Consider the following 25,472-nt stretch of genomic DNA (forward strand, 5'->3'; position numbering starts at 1 on the left):
TTGACACATTCCTTCCCAACCAGTGCAAGGATCATGGAAGCACAGGCCAAAATAAACCTTTTGCCAACCTGGATCTCTGAGTACCGAAGGTGAATAGAATGCCTTTGCTAACCCATGGTGGACATGTGTAAGTGATAAATTATTTTTTGTTGTGTTAAACCACAGAGTTTGGAGTTGTTTGTTATTGTAATAAAACCTAACTTATTTTGATTGATTCAGAAACTAAGGAGCATAAGTGGGTAAAGAATGCATGGATCAATGGGTGAATAGGTGGATGGATGGTTAGATGAATAAATGAATGGGCCAAAATAATCATTGGTGACTGAATGATGTCCAAGAGATAAACCTCTTCTCTTTGTACCAATGTCTTAAATGCATAGGTTCAGATAAAGTACAAATCATTGGGCTCTGGAAGGGTACTTTTTTTACTAAGAATGGACTTATATGAAACAAAGTGTTTACAGCTACATATTATACTTCTAACCCCAGCATGGTAGGCAGAATAATGCCACTCCATCCCAGTATCCATGTCCTAATCCCTGGAATTTGTGACTATGTTACCTTTCATGGCAAAAGGGACTTTGCATATATATTAAGAATGTCCCAATGGGATTATATCTTTTCTTGGATTGTCTGGGCTGGCCCAATGTAATCACAAGGGTAAAGTAAAGAGGAAGGCAAATGAGTCAGAGAAGATGTGATAGCAGATGCAGAGGTTGAACATGTGGGAGCCTCTAGAACAGCGGTTCTCAACCTGTGGGTCATGACCCCTTTGGGGGTCGAACGACCTTTTCACAGGGGTCACCTAAGACCATCGGAAAACACATATATAATTACATATTGTTTTTGTGATTAATCACTATGCTTTAATTATGTTCAGTTTGTAACAATGAAATTGGGGGTCACCACAACATGAGGACTGTATTAAAGGGTAATGGCATTAGGAAGGTTGAGAACCACTGCTCTAGAACAAGCATGTCAAACTCACGGCCCACAGGCCACATGCAGCCCACAATGAATATTTTTGCGGCCCAGCCAATATAATGGTATGTAAGAAATGTTTTAATAAAAATTTCATAACTTAATTTTTACAATGTCCTGTTATACATAATTATTAATGAACTACAACGTTCGCTAATGACTGATTACTATCATCGTGTTGTATTCATTTCCCTTACGCGCAGGTGCACCATTTCTCTCCACTAATACTAGCAGTGAATATTTTAGCAGCTGATTGCCATGCCATTAGTCTTGGGCTAATTGTTTGGTGTGTGCAATAGGAAATATTTTGCTTTCGAAGAACAAGAAAAATAGGTTTATTTGTGTTACGGTTATTTATTTGTGCAGTTATTCAGTGTCTGGTGAGTTAATGTTCAAGAAAAATATTAATTTTTATTAAAATGTTCTATTATTTTATGTTAATGTTTACTCATTTCAGACTTTTGTCTCTATCGAAATAAACCTATGATCCTATGAAAATTGAAGCTTTTGGTTTTTTGCAGCCCACATAAACTTAAACCTTGTTTATTTGGCTCATGTTAGCCTTTCAGTTTGACATGCTTTCTCTAGAAAGTAGAAAAGGCAGGGAAACAGATTCTTCCCAGAGTCTCCAGAAGGAATGGAGCTCTGCTGGCATTTTTATTTTAGCACAGTAAGACCCATTTTTGGACTTCTGGCCTCCAGAACTACAAGGTAATACATTTGTGTTGTTTTAAGTCACTAAGTTTGTGGTAATTCATTATAGTAGTAATGGGAAACTAATACACCCAGTTACCTATTATTGCAAGCAAAGCCCAGCTTGGGTGGCAATATTTCATGTGGTACTGAAAGTTCCTAAAGTAATTATTGTTGTAACATTTTCATGGCATTTGCCTTTTCTGCCTTATAGTTCTCAAAGAAATTGGCTAACCAGACTTTTGTTTGTTACTGGAATAAACCAGTTGCCCATTGTACCACTTGAAAATTGTCACTTAGCACCATCACAGAGCTGAGAGAAAATTCTGAAATCCATGAATCCTGTTTGATGCTTAACCCAGAGCACAGGATTTTCATTTGCAGCTACTCACCTGAGATTTTAATGAATGGAGGGTGGTTCAGGCTGGAGGTGCCTGATGAGAGGCTGGGGTGGGAAGCACTGGGAGATGTGAAAAAACGGTGGCCGGGAGACCTGCATTTGGTCGTACCCCCCCCAAACCGAAAGAGCCATTTTTCCTAAGAGGCACTGTCCCCTCCGAGAAGCCACAGCTCAGGAAAAGGAAAATACTAGAGGAAAATACCCCACCTTAGGTGATACAGCCCTGCCCAGCACACCCTGCATGTCAACCTTAGCAGAGGAGATAGCAGCAGAGGACAAGCCTAGGGTTTGAACAGTCCCAGGGAATGTCACTGACTGGCTTGGGGTGGGGCCATCCATTCCACTGTCCTGGGACCCTGACTAGTGCTTCCCCCTCATAGGAGAGCTGATAGAAACTCCTGGTTTCCAGCGGATCCCATTGGACTGCATATAAGGATCTCTGCTCAGCCAAAGGCAAGGAAATATTCTGGGATACTCTCAGAGGAGTAGCTCTGGGATGGGGAAACACACATATCACTTTCCCTGAAATATAAATGGCACTTTCCCCTCACTGGAGACTCAGAGGACTATATTCCCAATTCGCCCCAAAGTTCTTCCAGAAACAGACTTTTGAGTGATTAAGATTGACAGCTGGGGATAACATTGGCAAATATGTTCTCCTATGCAGTGGGCTTTCTTGTTGTTTTGTTGATGGTTTCTTTTGCTGTGCAGAAGCTTTTTATTTTGATGTAGTCCCATTTGTTTATTATCTCTTTAGTTTCCATTGCTCTAGGAGCTGTATTGCTGAAGATATTGCTTTGGCATATGTCTGAGATTTTGCTGCCTGTGGATTCCTCTAAGATTTTTATGGTTTCCCATCTAACGTTTAAGTTCTTTATCCATTTTGAGTTTATTTTTGTGTATGGTATAAGTTGGTTGTCTAATTTCAGTTTTTTGCATTTATCTGTTCAATTTTCCCAACACCATTTATTGAAGAGACTGTCTTGACTCCATTGTATGCTCTTGCCTCCTTTGTGTTTAATCTCCAACATTTATAGGGAACTCATACAACTTAACAAAAGGAAGATAAACAACCCAATCAAAAAATGGGCAACAGACCTAAAAAGATACTCTTCAAAAGAGGACACACAGAAGGCCAAGAGACATGAAAACATGCTCAAAGTCACTAATCATCTGAGAGATGCAAATCAAAACAACAATGAGGTACCATCTCACACCTATCAGAATGGCTATCATCAACAAATCAACAAATGACAAGTGCTGGCAAGGATGTGGAGAAAAAGGAACCTTCTTGCACTGCTGGTGGGAATGCAGACTGGTGCAGCCACTGTGGAGAACAGTATGGAGTTTCCTCAAAAAACTAAAAATGGAGTTCCCATTTGACCTAGTGATCCCACTTCTAGGAATATATCCCAAGAAACACCAATCAGAAAGGATATATACACCCCTATGTTCATAGTAGCACAATCTACCATAGTTAAGATTTGTAAACAGCCTAAGGGCCCATCAGCAGATGAGTGGATTAAAAAACCTGTGGTACATCTACACAATGGAGTACTATGCTGCTATAAAAAGGAAGGAACTCTTACCATTTGTAACAGCATGGGTGGACCTGGAGAGCATTATGCTAAGTGAAATAAGTCAATTGGAGAAAGATAAATATCACATGATCTCACTCATTTGTGGAATATAATGAACAACATAAACTTATGGAGAAAAACAGATCCAGAGACAGTGAAGCATCGATCAGACTGTCAAACCTCAGAAGGAAGTCAGGGGAGGGTGAGGGTAAGGGGTAGAGATCAACCAAAGGACTTGTATGCATGCATATAAGCAAAACCAATGTACACAGCCACCAGGGTGGTAAAAGCATGTTGGGGTGCAATGGGGGGGATAAAGACACATATGTAATACCTTAATTCTAACCAAGTTCTTTGAGCTTGTAATGGTTATAGGGAAGTAATGGTTATAGGGAAGCTCAAGGAACTTGGTTAGAATCTCAAGGAACTCAGTGGGAACTAAAACAGTATGAAACAAGAAATAGAAACCATAAATAAGAACCAATTGGAAATGAAGAATAACATCTGACATCAAGAATACACTAGAAAGAATCAAAAGTAGATTGAATGAGGCAGATCAAATCAGTGATCTGGAAGACAAGATAGAAAAAAAACACCAATTAGAGCAGCAAAAAGAAAAAATATTAAAAATAGTTTAAGGGAACTTTGGGGCAACATGAAACAACATTCACATCCTAGGAGTCCTAGAAAGAGAAGAAAGTGATCCAGGAGTAGCGAACCTACTTAAAGAAATGACAGAAAACTTCCTCAACCTGCTGAAGGAAAAAAAGCCACACAAGTTCAAGAAGCACAGAGAGTTTCAATCAAGATGACCCAAGGAGATCCATTCCAAGACACATCATAATAAAAATGACAAACATTAAGGACAAATAAAGACTCTTGCCGAAACCGGTTTGGCTCAGTGGATAGAGTGTCAGCCTGCGGACTGAAAGGTCCCAGGTTCGATTCCGGTCAAGGACATGTACCTGGGTTGCGGGCACATCCCCAGTGGGAGATGTGCAGGAGGCAGCTGATCGATGTTTCTCGCTCATCGATGTTTCTAACTCTCTATCTCTCTCCCTTCCTCTCTGTAAAAAATCAATAAAATATATTAAAAAAAAAAGACTCTTAAAGGCTGCAAGAGAGAAACAAAGTTACCTGCAAGGGAGTTCCCATAAGATTGTCAGCTGATTACTCAACAGAAACATTTCAGGCCAGAGGGGAATGGCATGAAATATACAAAGCAATGAAAAGCAAGGATCTGAACCCAATACTACCCTATCCAGCAAGGCTATCATTTAAAATTGAAGTGGAAATAAACAGCTTCCCAGACAAAAAAAAAAAAAAAATGGCTAACAGAGTACATTATTACCAAAACATCATTACAGGAAATGTTAAAGGGAGTGCTTTAAGAAGAAGAAATTGAGAGAGAGAGAGAGGAACATAGTTTTAAAGAAAAAAGTTGGCAGTAAATAAGTATCTGTTAATAATAATCTTAAGTGTAAACAGATTAAATGCTCCAATCAAAAGACATAGGGTGGCTGAGTCAAGAGACCCATCTCAGAACAAAAGATACACACAGACCGGGAATGAAGGGATGGGAAAAAAATTCCATGCAAATGGAAATGAAAAAAAAAAGCTGGGGTAACAATACTCATATCTGACAAAATAGACTTCAAAACAAAGGCTATAACAAGAAACAAGAAAGGACACTACATAATATTAAAGGGATCATTTCAACAAGAGGATATAACACTGGTAAACATGTATGCATTTGTTTATATAAAAAATGTCTTGACATTGTATAAAATGCATCTGCTATTGGCTGCACGGTCCTGATGGGCCACCAGCCTGCTGTCCTGGAAAAAGAAATAAGACCCCGAGGGACAAAATGGAATAGACAGATGTGTCCCGAGCCTTGTCCCAGAGCAAATAGAATGAGCGGCTGAAATGAATAACATCCAACCCGAATTGGCGAAGGAGACTCAGCTGGGTGACAGTTTTCAGCCAGGAAGGGCAGAGGATCCCTGGAAAAAGCCCAGGGCATTGCAACCACATGAGCAGCAGACATGTGAGCAGCCTGCTCCTGTCCAAGGAGCAGCAGCCCCGCGAGCAGCCTGCCCCATGCCTAAGAGCAGCAGCCTCATGTTACCTGCCCCTGTCCAAGAAGCAGCAGCTGTGCAAGCAACCTTCCCCATCTGAGGAGCAGCAGCAGCATGAGCAGCCCACCCACAATTGAGGAGCAGCAGCCCCGCGCAGCCTGCCCCCATCCAACGAGCAGCAGCTGTGCACAGCCCGCACCCTGCACCTTCCGAGGAGCAGCAGCTGCGTGAGCAACCTGTTCCATCCAAGGAGCAGCAGCTGTGTGAGCAGCCTGCCCCAGTATGAGGAACAGCAGTGCTGTGAGCAGCCCTCCCCCATTTGAGGAGCAGCAGCCACACAAGCAGACCACCCACGTCCGAGGAGTGGTAGCCCTGCATAGCCCGCACTGGTCTGAGGAGCAGCAGCTACACGCAGTCTGCACCTGTCCAACAAGCAGCAGCTGGGTGAGCAGCCTGCCTTAGTCCAAGGAGCAGCAATTGCACATGCAGCTCACTCCCACCTGAGGAGCAGAAACCACGCAAGCAGCCCGTCCCCTGTCCAAGAAGCAGCAGCTGTGTGAGCAGCCTGCCCCTGTATGAGGAACAGCAGTGCCGCGAGCAGCCCACTCCCGTTCAAGGAGCAGCCTGCATCGGTCCAAGGAGCAGTGAAGCAAGGGGTCCCTCAGGGGTGAGGACGACGGAGCCCCAACGCACTAGGGCGTCTGCATGCACGACTCCGGGGTCCGGGTTCATTGACGCAGATCCGTTTTATTGTGGAACTACAGGGGTATATATAGCATGAGGGGACCAATCAGAGGGAGACACATTGCTATAGGCGACCAATCTGAGGGAGACACGTTGCTATAGGCGACCAATGGCTGAGAGGCTGGGGTACTGTGCACGTGGCTCTAGGAGTTAGTTCAGGTGGGCATTGCTACTTCCTGGTGTGCAGAGGAAGCATGTCATGGTGGAGTGTGCTCACACCATTGCATCAGCCACAGCGCTGAGACATAATTCCCAAGCTCTACTACAGAGCAGCAGCCACATGCTGCCCACCCCCATCTGAGGAGCAGCAACTGCACATGCAGCTTACTCCTGCCCGAGGAGCAGCAGCCATGCAAACATCCCGTCTCCAGTCCAAGGAGCAGCAGCTGCATGAGCAGCCCACACTCATATGAGGAGCAGCAGCCCTGCAAGCAACCTGCCCCTGTCCAAGAAGCGGCAGCCTCACAAGCAGCCCACGCCATCTGAGGAACAGCAGCAGTGTGCAGCCAGCCCTGATTCAAGGAGCAGCAGCCACATGAACATCCCGCCACCATCCGAGGAGCAGCAGACTCATGATCAGCCCACCCCCGTCCAAGGAACAGCAGCTGTGTGAGCAGCCTCCCCTACCAGCCAAAGGAGACACCACTACTGCGAACAGCACTCAGAAGAGGAGCCACTGCCAACTGAGGAGCAGCCGCTTCCACTACCACCTGAGGAGCAACCACAGCCCGAGGAGCCACTGCCATCCAAGGAGCAGCCCCTGCATGACTTGACATCTAGATCAGTCGGTGAGACCAAAAATGGGTAGGCAAAGAAACCCCCAAAGGAAAGAAAAGGAGAAATCACCAGAAAAGCAGTTAAGTGAAACAGAGGCATGCAATATGTCAGAAAAATTCAGAATAAGGATCATACACTTCAAAAACCAGATGGAGGAAAAAATCAACAACTTATGTAAGAATCAAGAAGTAATGGATGAAAAAAATCAATAACTCATGTAAGAATGAAGAAGAAATGAAGAGTTATATAGCGTCAATAAAAAAACACCATGGAAAATTTCAACAGTAGACTAGGAGAAGTGGAGGACCGAATTAGCGAATTAGAAGACAGGGAAGCAAAACACACCCAAACAGAACTGTAATTGGAGAAAAAATTAAAAGACAAGAAGAGAGCCTAAGGGAGCTATGGGACAAATGAAATGAAGCAACATGCGAAGAATAGGAGTGCCAGAACAACAAGAAGAGGAACAAGGGTTAGAAAAACTATTTGAAGAAATAATGTCCAAAAACTTCCCTGATGTGGGGAAGAAAAAAGTCACACAAGCACAGAGAGTCCCAAACAAGATGAACCCCAAAAGACCCAATCCAAGAAACATGGTAATTACGATGGCAAATGTTCAGGACAAAGAGAGAATCTTAAAGGCTGCAAGAGTGAGACAGAAAGTTACATACAAGGGATCTCCCATTAGATTATCAAATGATTTCTCAACAGAAACACATAAGGCCAGAAAAGAATGGAAGGAAATTTACATAGTGTGGCAAAGCAAGGGACTGAATCCAAGAATACTCTATCCAGCAAAGCTATCATTCAAGATTGAAGGGGAAATAAGGAGCTTCATTGACAAAATAAGGCTAAGGGAGTTTATCACTACTAAGCCAGCAATGCAAGAAATGCTAAAGGGACTGGTGTAAAAAGAGGAAATAAAAAGGTAAGAAAGAAAACAGGCACAAAGAATAAAAATGGCTACAAACAAGTACCTTTCGATAATAACTTTAAACGTAAATGGACTAAATGCTCCAATCAAAAGACATCAAGTGGCTGAATGGATAAAAAAAAACATGACCCCATATATATGCAGTTTATAAGAGACCCACTTCAGAACAAGGGACTCACACAGACTGAAAGTGAAGGGATGGAAAAATATCTTTCAGGCAAATGGAAATGAAAAAAAAGCTGGGGTAGCAATACTTATATTGGGCAAAATAGACCTCAAAGTGAAGGCCATAACAAGAGATAAGGAAGGCCACTTCATAATACTAAAGGGATTGATACAATAAGAGGATATAACCCTGATAAACATATATGTTCCCAATGCAGGAGCACCCAAATACCTAAAAACAACTCCTGGAAGATATCAAGGGAGAGATCAACAACAATAAAATCATAGTAGAGGACTTTAATACACCACTGACATCACTGGATAAATCCTCTAGACAAAAACTCAGCAAAGAAACAGCAATCCTAAATGACTCACTAGATCAGATGGACTTAATTGACATCTTCAGAACATTTCACCCCAAAGCCACGGAATATACTTTCTTCTCAAGTGCACACATGGGTCATTTTTAAAAGTAGACCACATATTGGGTCACAAGCAAAGTCTCCCCAAATTCAAGAAGATTGAAATCATATCAAGCATTTTCTCAGACCACAATGCATAATATTAGAAATAAACAACAATAAAAACAACCCAAGAAATTCAAACCCTTGGAAGCTAAATAGCCTACTATTAAATAGTGATCGGATTACCAAAGAGATCAAAGAAGAAATAAAAACATCTTGAAAACTAACGACAATAAAAACACAACAATCCAAAATCTATGGGATACAATGAAAGCAGTCCTGAGAGGAAAGTTTATAGCTCTACAGGCCTACCTCAAAAAACAAGAAAAAATGCTAATAAATCATCTAACTCTACAATTCAAAGAATTAGAAAGAGAGCAACAAGAAAAGCCCAGAGTGAGCAGAAGAAAGGAGATAATAAAGATCAGAGCAAAAATAAATGACAGAGACAAAATAACCAACCAAACAAACAAAAACCAACAACAATACAAAAGATCCATGAAACCAAGAGCTGGTTCTTTGAAAGGATAAACAAGATTGATGAGCCTCTAGCCAGGCTTACCAAGAAGCAAAGAGAGAGGACCCAAATCAACAAAATCAGAAATGAAAGAGGCAAAATAACAACAGGCCCCACAGAAATACAAAGGATTGTTAAAAAATACTTTGAACAACTCTATTCTAACAAACTAGACAACCTGGAGGAAATGGCCATATTCCTAGAAAAATACGACATTCCAAAACTCAATCAGGAAGATTCTTAAAATCTCAATAGGCTGATAACTATTGAAATTGAAGCAGTCATCAAAAAGTTTCCAGGAAACAAAAGCCCAGGGCCAGATGGCTTCACAGGGGAGTTTTACCAAACATTCAAGGAAGAACTAAAATCTTTCCTCCTCAGACTATTCCAAAAAATTCAAGAGGATGGAACACTTCCAAGCACATTCTATGAAGCCAGCATCACCCTAATACCAAATCCAGATAAAGATGACACAATAAAAGGGAATTACAGGCCAATATCCCTCATGAACATAGATGCCAGAATCCTCAACAATATTCTAGCAAATGGGATCCAGCAGTACATCAAAAAGATCGTACACCATGACCAAGTAGGATTTATCCCAGGGATGCAAGGATGGTACAATATCTGCAAATCAATAAACGTGATACATCACATTAACAAATTGAGAGATAAAAATCACAGTCATATCAATTGATGCAGAAAAAGCATTTAACAAAATCCAACATCCTTTCTTTTTTTAAAAAAATGTATTTTATTGATTTTTTAGAGAGGAAAGGAGAGGGAGAGAGAGATAGAAACATCAATGATGAAAGAGAATTATTGATTGGCTGCCTCCTGCCCGCCCCCTACTGGGGATCAAGCCTGCAACCCAGGCATGTGCTCTTGGCTGGAATCGAACCTGGGACTCTTCAGTCCACAGGCTGATGCTCTATTCATTGAGCAAACCAGCTAGGGCCCAACACCCTTTCTTGATAAAAGAAATCATAACACCCGGGACCACAGGGCAGGTGGCTGTCCCTCTCCCAGGCCTAAGGCACAGCTGATGGCACCTGGGACCATGGGGACCATGGGGCATGCAGATTGTCCCTCTCCCAGGCTGCAGGTGCATTTGCAGCCACTGGTGCTCGCGACTGTGGTGCGGATGGCTTGTCCCTCTCCCAGGCCACAGCCTGGCTGGTCTCCATTCCTCTCTCGTTAGCTCATTTGTGCCTGGCTGGTCCCCATTCCTCTCTGGTGAGCTCATTTGTGCCTGGCTGGTCCCCATTCCTCTCTCTGCAGTGTTGAGTGTCTGAGCAGTTATGGCATGATGGTGTGAGGGCATGATGATGTGAGGGTGTGATGACCATTTGCATATTATCTCTTTATTATATCTACTAGAGGCCCGATGCATGAAGATTCATGCAAGAATAGGCCTTCCTGCCCTAACCGGTTTGGCTCAGTGAATAGAGCGTCAGCCTGCGGACTTAAGGGTCCCAGGTTCGATTCCCGTCAAGGGCATGTACCTTGGTTGCAGGCACATTCCCAGTGGGGGGTGTGCAGGAGGCAGCTGATTGATGTTTCTCTCTCATCGATGTTTCTAACTCTTTATCCCTCTCCCTTCCTCTCTGTAAAAAAAAATATATATATTTTTTAAAAAAAGAATAGGCCTTCCTTCCCCTGGCTGCCAACACTGGTTTCCCTCCAGCACCCAGGACCTGGGCTGCTTCACTCCAGCTGCTGCCAGGCATCCGGGAACCGAGCTGCTTTGCTCCTGCCACCGCCAGACATCTGGGACTGGGGCTGCTTCACTCGGCTGCTGCTACCATCCACCGGGAGCGTGCTCCAAGCTGTGCAGCATGGCTGCTAGCAGCACGGCCCCACCCCTGTTGTGTGTGTGTCTGCTGGGGTGGGGGCGTGATCCAAGCCATGCTGTGCGGCTGCTCGGAGCATGCCTCTACCCCTTGTGTGTGTGTGTCACAGCTTGGAGCACACCCCCACCCCTGGTGTGTGTGTGTCTGCTGGGGTGGGAGTGTGCTCCAAGGCATACTGCACGGCCGCTCTGAGCATGTGTGTGTCCACTGGGGTCGGGGAAGCACGCAGTCCCTGCCCACCCATCTGCGCGCGCAACTCCTCCTGAGCAGTTGTGATGCAGCCTCCTCAAGCAGTTGTGATGCCTGGCTAATTTGCATATTATCTGTTTATATATATAAAAAGGCAGTGACCATGATGACCGAAATGACCGTTTGACCAGTCACCATGCGGTGCTAGCATAGATGCATAGACACAGATAAAGTCTATGAGTGAACTAAGAATGAACAAGACAAATGCTCGCCTTCACAGAACTCGCACTGTAAGAAGGTTAGGTCAGGGATGAGAATTCAAAATTGCACCAGCACTGACCTGAGGTGCTGCTTCTCAGAGTGGCCAGAGGTACACCCAGTAGTGGACTGAGGGCATAACTAAAAGCCTGGTACTGACATGAAGGTGGGGCCATTCTGGATTCCCAGAGGAGCCAATGGTTGCCTAGGAGGCAGAGCTTTTGATGCTGACTGGCATAGAAACTTACCAATCAGAACCAAATCTGGGTGAACTGTAAGGAGCCAATGACTGCCTAGGAGGCGGAGCTTTTGATGCTGACTGGCCTAAAAACCGACCAATCAGAACCTAATCTGGGTGAACTGTGAAGGCAGAACCTAAGGTGGGGGCTGAGGAGGGGTTTTAAGGCCAACAGCTGTTTGGTGTAAGGTGTAAGAAAGTGGTTCCATTTTTTAATAACCGGTTTGGCAATATAGTGCATATGGCTGGCTATCAGTCCAGATATAGGGATTATGTATTTTTGTCTGCCAAGAACATCTCCTCCTACTGAAAAAGGATCACCCCTCTCATTTAAGCAAGCGTATCCTATATACTCTATCCTATCTAATAAAAGAGAAACATGGTAATTAGCATACGTCCACTACCCTTCCCATTGGCTAATCAGGGCGATATGCAAATTAACTGCCAGCCAAGATGGCGGTTGACAGCCAGGCAGCTTGAAGCTAACATGAGGCTTTCTTGCTTCAGTGATGGAGGAAACCAATGTTCCCCGCCTGCCGCTGCCAGCCTCTGAGCTTGCAGTTTGAAACATTGTTACAAATATAGAAGCTAAACAAAACCCCAGAAACCTGCTTTCAGCCAGCCGGGATCTCAGAGCTGGAGTTGATACAGTGTTTCAATTATAGAACCAAAACAAACTAGATACCTGCTTTCAGCAGCCAAGGCCTAAGAGCTGGAGCCAAGTCTCAGAGCTAAAGCTGGCCCAGAATTAAAACAAAAGGAAAAAAAGGAGCAGTTGGGAGCTTCAGTCACCCACCAGCCTGAAGACAGCCCTCAGCCCCTCACCCAGACTGGCCAGGCACCCCAGTGGGGACCCCTACCCTGAAGGCTGTGTGACCAGCTGCAAACAGCCATCATCCCCTCACCCAGGCTGGCCAGGCACCCCAGTGGGGACCCCCACCCTGATCCAGGACAATCTTCAGGGCAAACCAGGCAGCCCCCACCCATGCACCAGGCCTCTATCCTATATAGTAAAAGGATAATATGCCTCCCAGCACCGGGATCAGTGGAGCCGCGAGGCCTCCCAGCACCGGGATCAGTGGAGCCAAGAGGCCTCCCGGCACCGGGATCAGCATGACAGGGGGCAGCGCCCAAACCCCCCGATTGCCCTGTGGCTCTGTGTGTGACAGGGGGCAGGGCCACCTCCCTATCCGCCCTGCTCTGTTCATGACGGGAAGGTGCCCCAACCCCCTGATCAGCCCTGATCAGCCCTTCTCTGTGCCTGATAGGGGGGAGCTCCCCAACCCCCTGATTGGCCCTTCTCTGTGCGTGACAGGGTGCGGCGCCCCAACCCTCCCCCTCCCCCCGGCCCCCTGCTCTGTGTGTGATGGGGTAGATCCATAACCTCCCCATCGGCCCTGCTCTGTGTGTGACAGGGTACGGAGCCCCAATCCCCCTGATGGGCCCTGCTCTGTGCGTGACAGGGGGCAGAGCCTCAACCCCCTGATTGGCCCTGCTCTGTGCGTGACAGGGTACAGAGCCCCAACCCCCCTGATGGGCCCTACTCTGTGAGTGACAGGGGGCAGCGCCCCAACCCCCTGATTGGCCCTGCTCTGTGCATGACAGGGGGTGGCGCCACAACCTCCCCATCGACCCTGCCTTGAGTGTGACAGGGGGCGGTGCCCCAACCCCCCAATCGGCCCTACCCTGAGCGTGACTGAGGGTGGCATGGCAACCTCCCAATCTGCCCTGCTCTGTGCATGACAGGGGTGGTGCCCCAACTCCGCAATCGGCCCTGCTCTGAGCCCGACCAGGGGCTGCACCTAGGGATTGGGCCTGCCCTCTGCCACCCAGGAGCAGGCCTAAGCCAGCAGGTCGCTATCTCCCGAGGGGTCCCAGACTGCGAGAGGGCACAGGCCGGGGTGAGGGACCCCCCTCCCCCCGAGTGCACAAATTTTTGTGCTCCAGGCCTCTAGTCTATTCTAATAAAAGGGTAATATGCTAATTAGACCGGGTTAATCGGCCATCTTCCCAAAGGCTGACTTCCTTCCGGACAAAGCCATGGTGGTGGGGGCCGAGGCAGAGGCAGTTAGGGGTGATCAGGGCAGCAGGGGAGAACAGTTAGGGGTGAGTAGGCTGCCAGGGGAAGGCAGTTGGGGGTAACCAGGCCTACAGGGGAGGGCAGTTGGGGGTTACCAGACTGGCAGGGGAGGGCCATTGGGGGCAACCAGGCCAGCAGGGGAGGGTAGTTGGGGGCATTAGGCAGGCAGGCAAGTGAGTGCTTAAGAGCCAGTGGTCCTGGATTGCGAGAGGGATGTGTGACTGCTGGTTTAAACCGGTAGTCGAACATCCCTTGAGGGATCCTGGATTGGAGAGAGTTCAGGCCAGACTCAGGGAACCCCACCATGCACAAATTTCATACACCGGGCCTCTAGTAGGATAATAAAAGGCTAATATGCCAATTGACTCAACCGAACGACCCAACAATGAAACGACTGGTCGGTATGATGCGCACTGACCACCAGGGGGCAGATGCTCAACACAGCAGCTGTCCCCTGGTGGTCAGTGCACTCCCACAGGGGGCGCGCTGCTCAGCCAGAAGCCAGGCTCAAGGCTGGCAAGCACAGTGGCAGCAATGGGAGCCTCTCCTGTCTCCACGGCAGCACTAAGGATGTCCAACTGCTGGCTTAGGCCTGCTCCCCACAGGGAGCTGTCAGTCAGACATACCCTGAGGGATTCTGGACTGGGAGAGGGCACAGGCTGAGCTGAGGGACCCTTCCCAAGTGCACGAATTTTGTGCCCCAGTCCTCTAGTTAAAAATAATTGAAAGCAGGGTCTCAGAGATCCCTGTTTGCACACCCATGTTCATAGCAGTATATTTACAATAGCTAAGAGGAAACACCTTTTCTGACCGCTCATTGGCTAAGCTCCTAGTATACCACTCGCAGTGTTCGTGGTAACTTGGTAATAAGAATCCAAGAAGGTGATCTAGGGTTTTCCACCTCACTCCTGGAGGAAAAAACAAAAGTCCGCTGCTGGAGGGGCTAAGAAATGTCATATTCTGCCCTAGCCAGTTTGGCTCAGTGGATAAAGTCTCAGCCTGCGGACTGTAGGGTCCGGGTTCGATTCTGGTCAAGGGCATGTACCTAGGTTGCAGGCTCCTCCCTTGCTGGGGCCCAGGTCGTGGCTCATGAAGGAGGCAACCAATCAAAATGTCCCTCTCACGTGATGTTTCTCTCTGTCTTTCCTTCTATCTTCCATGCTCTCTAAAAATCAATGGAAAAATATCCTCAGGTGAGGATAAAAAGAAAGAAAGAAAGAAATGTCATATCTTATGAAAAAGATATCTTGAAAATGCCTAAATAAAATTGTCATTTTTTTGTGGTGAAGGGACTGGAGTCTGTGTTGATGAAAACACCTTGGCAGCTGAGGCAGCTGGCAGTGGCAGCAGCAGCGGGCTGACGGGGGCAGCACCTTCCCTTGATCAGCCCGGTTGCCTCCTGTAGAGGGAGGCCAGATTGCAACTTAGGCCCGTGGGGAGCAGGCCTAAGCTGTCAGTAGGACATCCCCTGAGGGCTCCCGGACTGTGAGAGGGGGCAGGCTTGCACCGGGCCTCTAGTGAATAAATATTATCCTAAAATTTTAAAACTTGAGCAAAATTCTAGCATTAGGTAAGATAGTATCAGTTTCCTTTTAAAGATATACATATTGACGTATATTCAGGATTCCTGCCAACTTGCTTCCTGGACAATACGACAGACCACCTGGTCTTGGAAAGTCACTCCCAGAGTAAGTCAATACAGCTTTCATTTCAAGCTGAGTTGGTTTCAGTAAATAAACATTTACTGAACAAAAATAGAACATTTTAAATATCTTTACTAATTAATTTATCAACATTATTGATTCCTCCTGGGTTGGGTTTACTTTCTAGTTTAATAGAACCCTTTGTACCCATTTTTGTTGTTGTTAGTTGTTTACAAGTGAAAGAAAAGCAGTGTTTTACAAAACTGCTTTTTGTGGTGAGATCTTCTGTTCCAAACAACAAAGCATGAACTTCTCTGTTTGGATCAAGTGAGGGCACTCCTGTCTTCTCCCAAGGTGTTAGGAAAAAAAAAAATCACTTCCATTTAAATTAGGCAAGTTGGATACAATAGCTAGTTTGCTTAATTTTGATTTCTATTTGGTTGTTTCATTTTAGATCATAACACCACCTTCCATGAATGGCATGCATTGGTTTTCAACTCTGGCTACACATGGGAATCACCTGGGGAAGTTCTAGAAAAATTTGAATTCTCAGATTCCATCCCCAGAAATTGTGATTCAGGTGGTCTGGGATGCTGCTGGGGCATCAGTATTTTTAAGCACTTCAAGTATTTATGTGTAGGCAGGGGTAAGAACTACAGCCAGGGTGTTAGTTAATTAGAAATGAATTTGTTAGCCCTAGCTGGTATGGCTCAGTGGATAGAGCATCAGCCTGTGAACTGAAGGGTCCTGGGTTCGATTCTGGTCAAGGACATGTACCTCAGTTGCAGGCTCCTCCTTGGGCCCTGGTCAGGGTGCATGCAGGAGGCAACCAATTGATGTGTTTTTCTCACATCTGATATTTCTCTCTGTCTATCCCTCTTCCACTCTCTCTAAAAATCAATGGAAAAATATCCTTGGGTGAGGATAATAATAATAAAAAAAGAAAGAAATGAATTTGTTAGGGGATAAACATTGGAAATTATTTTTCTAATTTAGTGTATGGTTCACCTAAGTGTTTAAAGCAATATAAATAGGTACTTAAAAATTTTTTTTAAATTGATTTCAGAGAGGAAGGGAGAGGGAGAGAGACAGAAACATCAATTGAGAGAGAATCATTGATCGGCTGCCTCCTGCACTCTCCCCACTGGTGATTGAGCTGGCAACCCAGGCATGTGCACTTGACCGGAATCAAATCTGGGACCCTTCAGTTTGCAGGCTGATGCTCTATCCACTGACCAAACCAGCTAGGGCTAAATAGGTACTTTTGTCTTCTGTGAATAATGGTTCTCCCAAAGGCTTGTAAAGCCATTAAAACTTGGTGTTCAAATTTATTCCTTATGCACCTTTATTTCCATCCTTCTCTGGCCATTTTTCCTTTTCAGGTACCACACATTTCCTTAGGTCATCTCCCAGGGTCTGCTGTTTAAATCAGCAGAGCTAATCGTCTTTTTTTTGTTGTTCTTCATTCCAGAGATTTCCATGATGCTCCCTGCCTGCCCTGGCTTCACTGCCCAGTGGCTCTGCTGTCTGGTTTCCTCCCTGGCCCTGGTCCTGGCCAGGCTCTCCCTGAAAGGCTCCTAGGCCTCTGCTGACCAAGGCAGATGATTCCACTCCTGGCCCCATTCCCCAGTACGAACTCTAGCTACCAGCAACAGAGTTCTCTCATCCAGGTCACATCCAGGTAGCTCCTCACTAAGCTCCTCAGATATTCCTGTGTAGGTCAGCACCAACCATGGGGAAAGCTGTACTCTGGTATGATTCTGGGACTAGGTAGACACGGTTGAACAACCAGGTCAGTTGATGCTCAGGGAAAAATGTACATAGTGGTGGCTGAAGGGATTTACAGCTGGGAAAGGCAGAAATAGGAGTGACAAGTAGGATCCATGTCTTCCAGGCCCTACCCTGCTCTGGGCTGAATGTATGATCTTTGGCAAGTCCAGTCCTCTTTGGGCTTCAGCGTAGGGCTAACCTGTGTTAAACACTTAGGGATCTTATTAAAATACAGCTACTGACTCAGTGAGCAAGACCTGAGAGTCTATATTTTCATCATACTGCTAGGTCTTGCCTCCGCTATTTGTTTATGGAGTAGTGAGATTCTTGATGGTCCTTGGGATCTTTATCTTTAAAATTCCATGATCATGATAGGGATATCTGAACACACAGCCTCAGAGGCTGCTAGCGAAGCTTGCTTCTCAGGCCCCTGGCTGACTTGGGCCAGTTCACCTGCTCTCTGCTGCTGCCTACGTTTGCAATAATATAAGACCTCTAAGATCTTTAGTCTGCATCCTTTTGACCAGTGCTTCTTTTTTCCCTCTAATCTCCACCGGCCACCTGACCCTCAGGAACAGGAAGTCCAGCCATAGGCTCTGTAAGGCTGCCTCTTCTCCATATGTACCTATTAAAGGCCTGGAATTCCCACACAGCTATGTTATGGAAATCTTTCTCCCACAGCACTCAAGTATTCCACAGCACATGCTCCTCTTCTCTTCCTTTTTGGGTGACCTTGTTTTGCAGCACAGTTTCCATTCTTTGGTGTGTTTCCACAAACACCTGGCTAGATATTGTGGAGAGCCTGTATCTTACCCATCCCAACAGTATTCACGTGCAGCACTGAAGACTGTCCACTTGACTCAGTAGATAGACTTTATATGGGAAAGAGTAAAGTAACACATTTAAATAGCCAAGTCAACTACATGCCATCTCAGACTATTCTTCATGACTCCAAACTCATTCCTTCTCCCATCAAAAGGTATAGTGGATCTTTGGGAAGCAGCCCATTCTTGAAAAAAAGTAACTCAGAAGATAATTTTTAAGAAATTAAACCTTTGGACTTCAACACAGCTTAGTTCTATTTGTACTATAACCCTTAATATTAAGGATTTACATCAATTAGTCTTGTGGGGCCCTAAACTGAAAAATTTGGGGTTCCTGTTCATGAGAGAAAGAATTCAAAATTATGAATACAAAATGCTTGCAGGCCCTCCTTTGGATGGCGTCTGTGTGGGGCTCATCCCCTGGTTCTGGAACTTTGTGGTACCACAAGGTGGCAGTATAGTACTAAATGTGGAAGTTGGATCACTACACTTGCAGTTTGGAGTCTCAACTGAATGTTTGCCCCTGCACTTTAAATTGCATCCTGTGCTCTGAAACTGCTTTTGTCTCTTTGTGTGATTTTTTTTTTCTTTTTGATGAGACAATCTGAATTCCTTCCCCCAAACTCTGAAGGATTTACAGGAATCTGCAACACCATCAACACATATTAAGAAACTGTACTGGTGCCCTGGCTGGTTTGGCTTAGTGGATAGAGCATTGGCCTGCAGACTGAAGAATCCAGGATCCCATTCCGGTCAAGGACACATGCCCGGGTTTCCAGCTCGATCCCCAGTAGGGGTTTGCAGGAGGCAGCTAATCAATGATGCTCTCTTGTCATTGGTGTTTCTATCTCTCCCTCTCCCTTCCTCTCTGAAACCAATAAAAATGTATTTTAAAAAATTTAAACTGTACTGGTGACAGTTTGTTCCTTAAACGTCTACATTTCCCCCCTTCTGTTTTGTTACATTCAAATTGCATTTACTCTAATGTAAAAAGTGTTTCACATAACTTCTGCCATAATAATTTTAAAGGGCTTTGGTTTTAATGTTTTTAACCATATCAGACTTTTTTTTTTACATTGATCTAGCCACAAAATAACTACATCCCCGCTTGATCCCCCATATTTGAAAAGATTTTAAAAAACTAACACTTGTCCCATATAGTTGGTAAGCACACACCTGTATAGCACACCTGGCAAGGGACCCATTCATTTGTCTAATGGCCAAATACTCTTCTCATTTTCTACCCCAAATCATTTTTGGGTTTTCTATTCCCTTAATAGATACATTTGAGTATTAGCAATTTTGCAACTCAAGGTTTAGCTTTAAAGGCAAAGAACTGGCACTTGTGTTTTAATATCAGCCTCTAGTTATTATAGGTATTATAGGTATGGGCCTTTTTACTGAGAGCTGTCCCCAGAATGTCAATAGGGCTCTTTTGTTTATTAAGCTTGTTTATATTTAGCACACTTACAACCATTTTGTATGTTATCAAATATGGCATTTTACAAGGATATATTGAAGAAATTAATAAAGAAATAGAGCTTCAAAGTGGAACATTTTCCACTGTCACATAGTTGAAAATGTGTCTTATACTGGAAATATTGCTACATTAGAAAACCCACATGCTAATTAGTGACTTTTAGCTCTTCCTCCATCCAACATATGTGGTAGATTATGGGGATGCACTCAAATCCTACTTTCTAACTGAAAATGTGATGTTTATGGATGGTTTATATACAGTACATAAACCACATGGTGATCACCACATGGGGTTAGATACAGGCCACTTACTGGAATCTAAGTTACAAAATTGTAATTTTTTAATGAATAAAACTTCTGGGAGGTATTTTACAGTGCCTCTGACTTAAAAAAATAAAATCAGCATGACAGCTAAACTGGGTGTTCTTATTGCATATCTAATTTCAACAATTCAATTAATACCAAGAATGACTCTGGAAAGGATTTGCAAAATGTTTTTACCAAGAAACTTCTTAAAAGACTCCAAGATAAGCTAGGAAAGTAGTTTCTGTCCTATTAATTAAAAAATATTTTTTAAGACCACTAAATATTCCTATTAGGAAAAGTAAAGAGAACAAACATCTTAGCAGGCTGCAGAGAATAAGTTCCCCACCTCACAGTTTGATGTCCCCATCATTAGCAGGGTAGCTGCCCATTTCTTATCTTGATTGACAGGTTAATAAGGGACCTGGGGCTATCTTTTCAGTATGAACATACAACCTTACCAATTACTTTTAAATTATTGCTAATCTGTCAGATAATAATAAGCATGAGAAATAAAAATATATGAAAAAGAGAAATGTCTGAAGATTTTACTCCTGGTGTGATTTTAAAGGTTCAGTTCAGAAAACCTGTCAGAATTTAGTCAATAAAATTTAGGTGCTGAGGGTTTTCTATTTTATTTTAAAGGAAAAACTTGTAATGTATAATAATAAATAGTTCATTGGTTCAATTAGGAGCAAAAAAAAAAAGGGGAGTTTTGTAATACAATTGTCCAGCAAAGGAAAATGCTTTAAATTGGGGGATTATGTGTGCAGACCACCTGTAGGGCATTCAGAGCCCTTTTCTATGATGCTTCAACCCATTCCTAGCTGCCTGCAGGCTGGCTAACAATGCCTGGAAAAGCTGTTCAAAAGGCTGAGCATACTTGTGCTTCTGGTCTTCACTGTTACAAGTCTTCCTCTCCTGAGCTCTCTCCCTTTTAAAGTAAAAGTCCCACATCCCTTTAATGGAAGAACTTTAAGGCTCCATGGTGGCCAATTGGTATGTACCAAGAAGAGCCTGGCAACAGCTAAAGAAACTTCAATTTTACAGCACATTTGGAGAGAAAAGATCAAAGTTTTTCAAACTCAAAAGACCAAGTTCCCTACAGATTAACACTATTCATTTAGCTCCTCTTAAAGAAATGATGTGCTGGGCCACTGGGCAGACAGGTAAAAAGTTCAACAATTGCCAAAGCATTCTTCTGCTAATTCAACAGCCTTCTGCTCAAATAAATTAGTTTAGTGTTGACAGAAGAACAATAGCCTTTTCTCTAGGAAAAGCAGCACATTTGATATACACAAGCCTGGAAGGTCATTAAGATGTTAACCCATTAGTTTAATCCATTAAGGGTGCCTGTTCCACTACAGAGTGTCAAGTGACTTATACATACTGTACACTGTATTCTGAGGGTTTAAAACATTCACCTTTACACTTCAAAAGTATGTTCAGTCCAGGTGCTTCTAAAATCATGGACATTAGAGAGAAAAAAAATGTGGGGTAAATCATTTAGTAATATTATACAAGATAAATAACAAGGCCTGAGTGGAATTAGTTCCTTGCAGTAGTCCATATACACATGCTAAGGTGAGCGTTTTCCACAGATCAAAAAAGAGCTACCATTAAAAACACCATCTCTTTGGAGGGTGCAAAACTCAGTTTTGATTTCAGTTCAACAGTGATTTTTACTTTACTAACAACTTAAGAACTAGAATTAATAGGCCATTTTCTCCATATCTAAGATCAGTGTACAGAGAAACCAGAAAGGGTCCATTTTTCCAACATGTTCTTAGCAAACACTTTAAAGGTAACAGCTTAGAAGAGTTAGGGGGAGAGGGCAATGTTTAAATCATTTATCAAAAATCATTTTATTGACAAAATAGAATACTTATATTTGTTCTTACAGTAATGACCTCTAAACTTTTTACAAAAAATGTACAGACTGTATATCTCTGGATATGTACATATTTTACATTTTTTACACTTAACAAATAATTATATAAATACATCCTCTAATGTAAGAAACCCGTATTTACTTGGGGTGTATAATTAAGACATTTCATGTTTATTTACTTAAGGCATTTGCCTGGTCATTAAGAATACCCAAACCACTCAATCCAATTAGGTTGCGATCATCCTTCCTTTGGGATGCATAAGGAGTAAGAGTTTACATAGGAGAAAAATAGGTTCCTCTGGTAAAATCTGTAGATCTGGCTTCAAGTTCCACGAATGGCAACCAAGGAGGGCTCCAAGCCTTGGCTTCTGGGAACGCTGGAGAGTCCACCCTTTTCTGCCAATTGAAATGAACGTCTCCCGCCTCTCTCCCGCCTCTCTCCCGCCTCCCTCCCGCCTCCCATGAGGAGCTTCTCGCATATCAATGGAGGAAAGAAGGCTGGGTCTAGGAGTCCTCAATGCCAGGTACTTTGTTCTAAGCCAGTCATGTAAGTTTCAGCTAATGGATACCATTAAGAGTTCATTATCATGCTAATAGCAGTCAAAAAAAAAAAACCCACCAAAAAAACAAAACAAAACCCGGTTAAGGGGTGGGAACATCAGCCCCTGGAGTGTCCCTTGGCAGCGCTTGGCCTCTTCGCCCCCCTTTCCTTCCCTCTGCTCAGACTTGGGACAATGGCATCTGCTTTGGGTAAGACACTGAGCTGGCGGTGCCAGATCGCCACGTCAGGCCTGTGCTGATGTCACTGTAGAGCGAGCCCGCTGCCCCGCCCGCCCCCCCGCCGACTCCCCCGCCCCCGCCCGGCCCGCCAGAGTCTCTCACGCCAGCACCCCTGCCCACTGCAGCACCCTTGCTGGCCCAGCAGCAGCGGGTGCACAGGGCCCGCCACGAATCAAGTGTCTTGCCTGACCAGACCCACACGCCCGAGGTGATGCCCACCACCAGGCACATGAAGTACTTGAGCATGAACACCGCATAGTCAGGCCGGCGTGCCTGGTCCGGCTGCAGGTCCCGCAGGCACGGACAGTTGTGCGTGGCCTCCCAGCGCGGGCGGTTGTGCTGCTCGTAGAAGAGGCAGGCGACCACAATGGCGGCAGGCACTGTGTAGAGCACAGTGAAGAGGCCCAGGCGGATCATGAGCTTCTCCAGTTTGTGCGTCTTGGTGGGGCCGCCCTGCTGTTTTATGACCGAGCGGATGCGGAAGAGAGACACGAAGCCGGCCAGCAGGAACATGGTGCCGATGAAAAGGTAGATGACGAGTGGCGCCAGCACGAAGCCGCGCAGGTTGTCGAGGCTCTGGTTGCCCACGTAGCAGATGCCCGCCACCGGGTCGCCGTCCACGGAGCTGAGCGCCAGCACGGCGATAGATTTCACGCTGGGCACGAGCCACGCAGCCAGGTGGAAGTACTGCGAGTAGCCCGCGATGGCCTCGTTGCCCCATTTCATGCCCGCCGCCAGAAACCACGTGAGCGACAGAATCACCCACCAGATAGAGCTGGCCATGCCGAAGAAGTAGACGAGCAGGAAGACCACGGTGCACAGAGCCGGGCCCGTGGTCTCGTAGCGCACATGCTGCTCCACCGTGCCCAGCTCCTGGTACTCACCACGCCCGCCTGGGCCGCCCGCGCCAGCCCCTGCCGCGCCCGCGCCCGCAGCAGCCGCGCTGCCCGCACTGCCCGCGCCGCCCGTGCCTGGCGCGCCACCGCTGCACGCCACCTTTTCATGCCCCGCCACCAGGCGTACCAGGTAGCCGACGGACACGAAGAGGTAGCAGGCCGAGAGGAAGATGATGGGCCGCTCTGGGTACTTGAAGCGTTCCATGTCGATGAGGAAGGTAGACACGGTAGCGAAGGTGGACACAAAGCAGAGCACAGACCACAGGCCGATCCAGAAGACAGTGAAAGCTCGTTCGTCCTGGCTGAAGAAGGGGTTGTGGCAGGGCAGCGCGCAGTTGGCAATTTGGCCAGTCTTGACGCGGTTGAACAGCGGGTGCCGCTCGCTGGCCACACTCACCATTGGAGCACGGCACTGGCAGCCCGGCTCGCAGGGCGCCGCGCCGCCGCCAGGGGGCCGCGCCTTCCCGCCGACACGAGTTGGGGGCGATGCCGAGTCCCCGATGCCCCCGCCCTTTCCTCGGGACGCGGGCCTGGCCCCTGATGGGCGGCCTTGGCCGTTGCCCGAGAGCGGCCGTTCACCAGGAGGAGGCGGCGGCGGCAGGCGGCGCGGCGGGCTGGGCGCAGTTGTGGTGAGGTCAGTGTGGTTGTAGTCCATGCACAGCGTGTCCGGGTTTCCCTGTTCTGGCAGCCGGTCGCAGCGCATGCGGTCCGGCCAGGCGAAACCATACTGACGCATGAGGGGTGCGCATCCGGCCTTGGCGCGCTCGCACACCGAGCGGCAGGGAGGCAGGGGCTTCTTGTAGTCCTCCAGGCAGATGGGCGTGTACATGCTGCACAGGAAGAACTTGAGATCGGGCGAGCACTGGATTTCTACCAGCGGCCAGAACTGATGCACTTCCAGACCCGCCTCGTCCTGCGTGTCGTGGTTGAACTGGTTGGGCATGTAGGTGTAGTTATAGCCGATACCCTTGCACAGCGGCACGGTGATTTCTTGGCAAGCCAGCTCCTTGGCTGAGGCGGCTGCAGCGCCGCTAGAGCGCTGCAACAGCGTCAAGGCGGCCAGCACGGAGGTCACTTCCAACAGGTAACCCCACTCCATGCTTCGTTCCCTCGCCTTCCTGGCAGTGAACAGAGGGGCTCCGGAGGATCCAGAAAGAGAGAGAGAGAGAGAGAGCCGGAGAAGAGAGTGAGTGCCCTACTCGTCTTTCTCCTGTTTCTCTCGAGAGGTTGTTTATCCGCCTAGTCCCTAATCCCTTCTCGGGACACGTCCATACAGCGCAGCCCGCCGCTCCGGGAAGATGAGGATGGCTGCAGCAGTGCGCTACAGTTCCTGAGGGTTTACCCTGATCGAGCTCAGCCCTTTCGGAGCAGAGTGGCTGGCCGCCAGCTCATCGTCCCTCACTCACTCGCGTTCTCTCCGCGTCGCGCCGGCGCCGGTGACTTGGCTGAGCGCAGAGGGCGGCGGCGCAGCAAGTTTCCTTTCCGGCCGCCGCGCGCAGTCAAGATGGCTGGGCCAGGCCGCTTCCCCGCGGGGTCAGCCCCTACGGACCCTTACGCCCCCCGGGGGTTCATGTTCGCTCCCAAAGCCGCTCTGCTGCCTCCGGAGTAGGGACCCGCCTCCACCGAGGCCCAGTCCCTCTCTCCACGGCGTCGGTCCGGTAAAAGTCCGCGCTCCAGCCGGCAATCAGCGAAGTGCAGGCAGCCCCCTCCTCGCTAGACATGCAGAATCAAATCCAGACCGGAAGGCGGAGCAGACACCTGAGCGGCTCGACTGGCGCCCACAGCTACCTCCTCTTCGGCCGGAGCTGCGCCCTTCACCGAACTTCCCTGTTGCGGCCCCACTAGTCTCCGCGCCGTCTCATGAATATTTATACCGCGCGGACTTGGTTTCCGCCCTCGGCCGGGCACGCCAATCTCAGGGAACCGGGCGGA

General features: G+C 46.6%; 1 protein-coding gene across 1 annotated transcript; it reads right to left on the minus strand.

Moving 5' to 3' along the window:
- Positions 1-22,584: 22,584 nt before the first annotated feature.
- Positions 22,585-24,639, minus strand: FZD8 (frizzled class receptor 8; the record flags this gene model as incomplete). The annotated part of the gene is made up of 1 exon (XM_081106564.1): positions 22,585-24,639. One exon carries the CDS (start codon positions 24,637-24,639, stop codon positions 22,585-22,587), a length of 2,055 nt encoding a protein of 684 aa, XP_080962690.1.
- Between the last annotated feature and the right edge of the window lie 833 nt (positions 24,640-25,472).

This window comes from Myotis nattereri (assembly GCF_964212035.1).
Source record: "Myotis nattereri genome assembly, chromosome: 1".
Classification (NCBI taxonomy): Eukaryota; Metazoa; Chordata; class Mammalia; order Chiroptera; family Vespertilionidae; genus Myotis; species Myotis nattereri.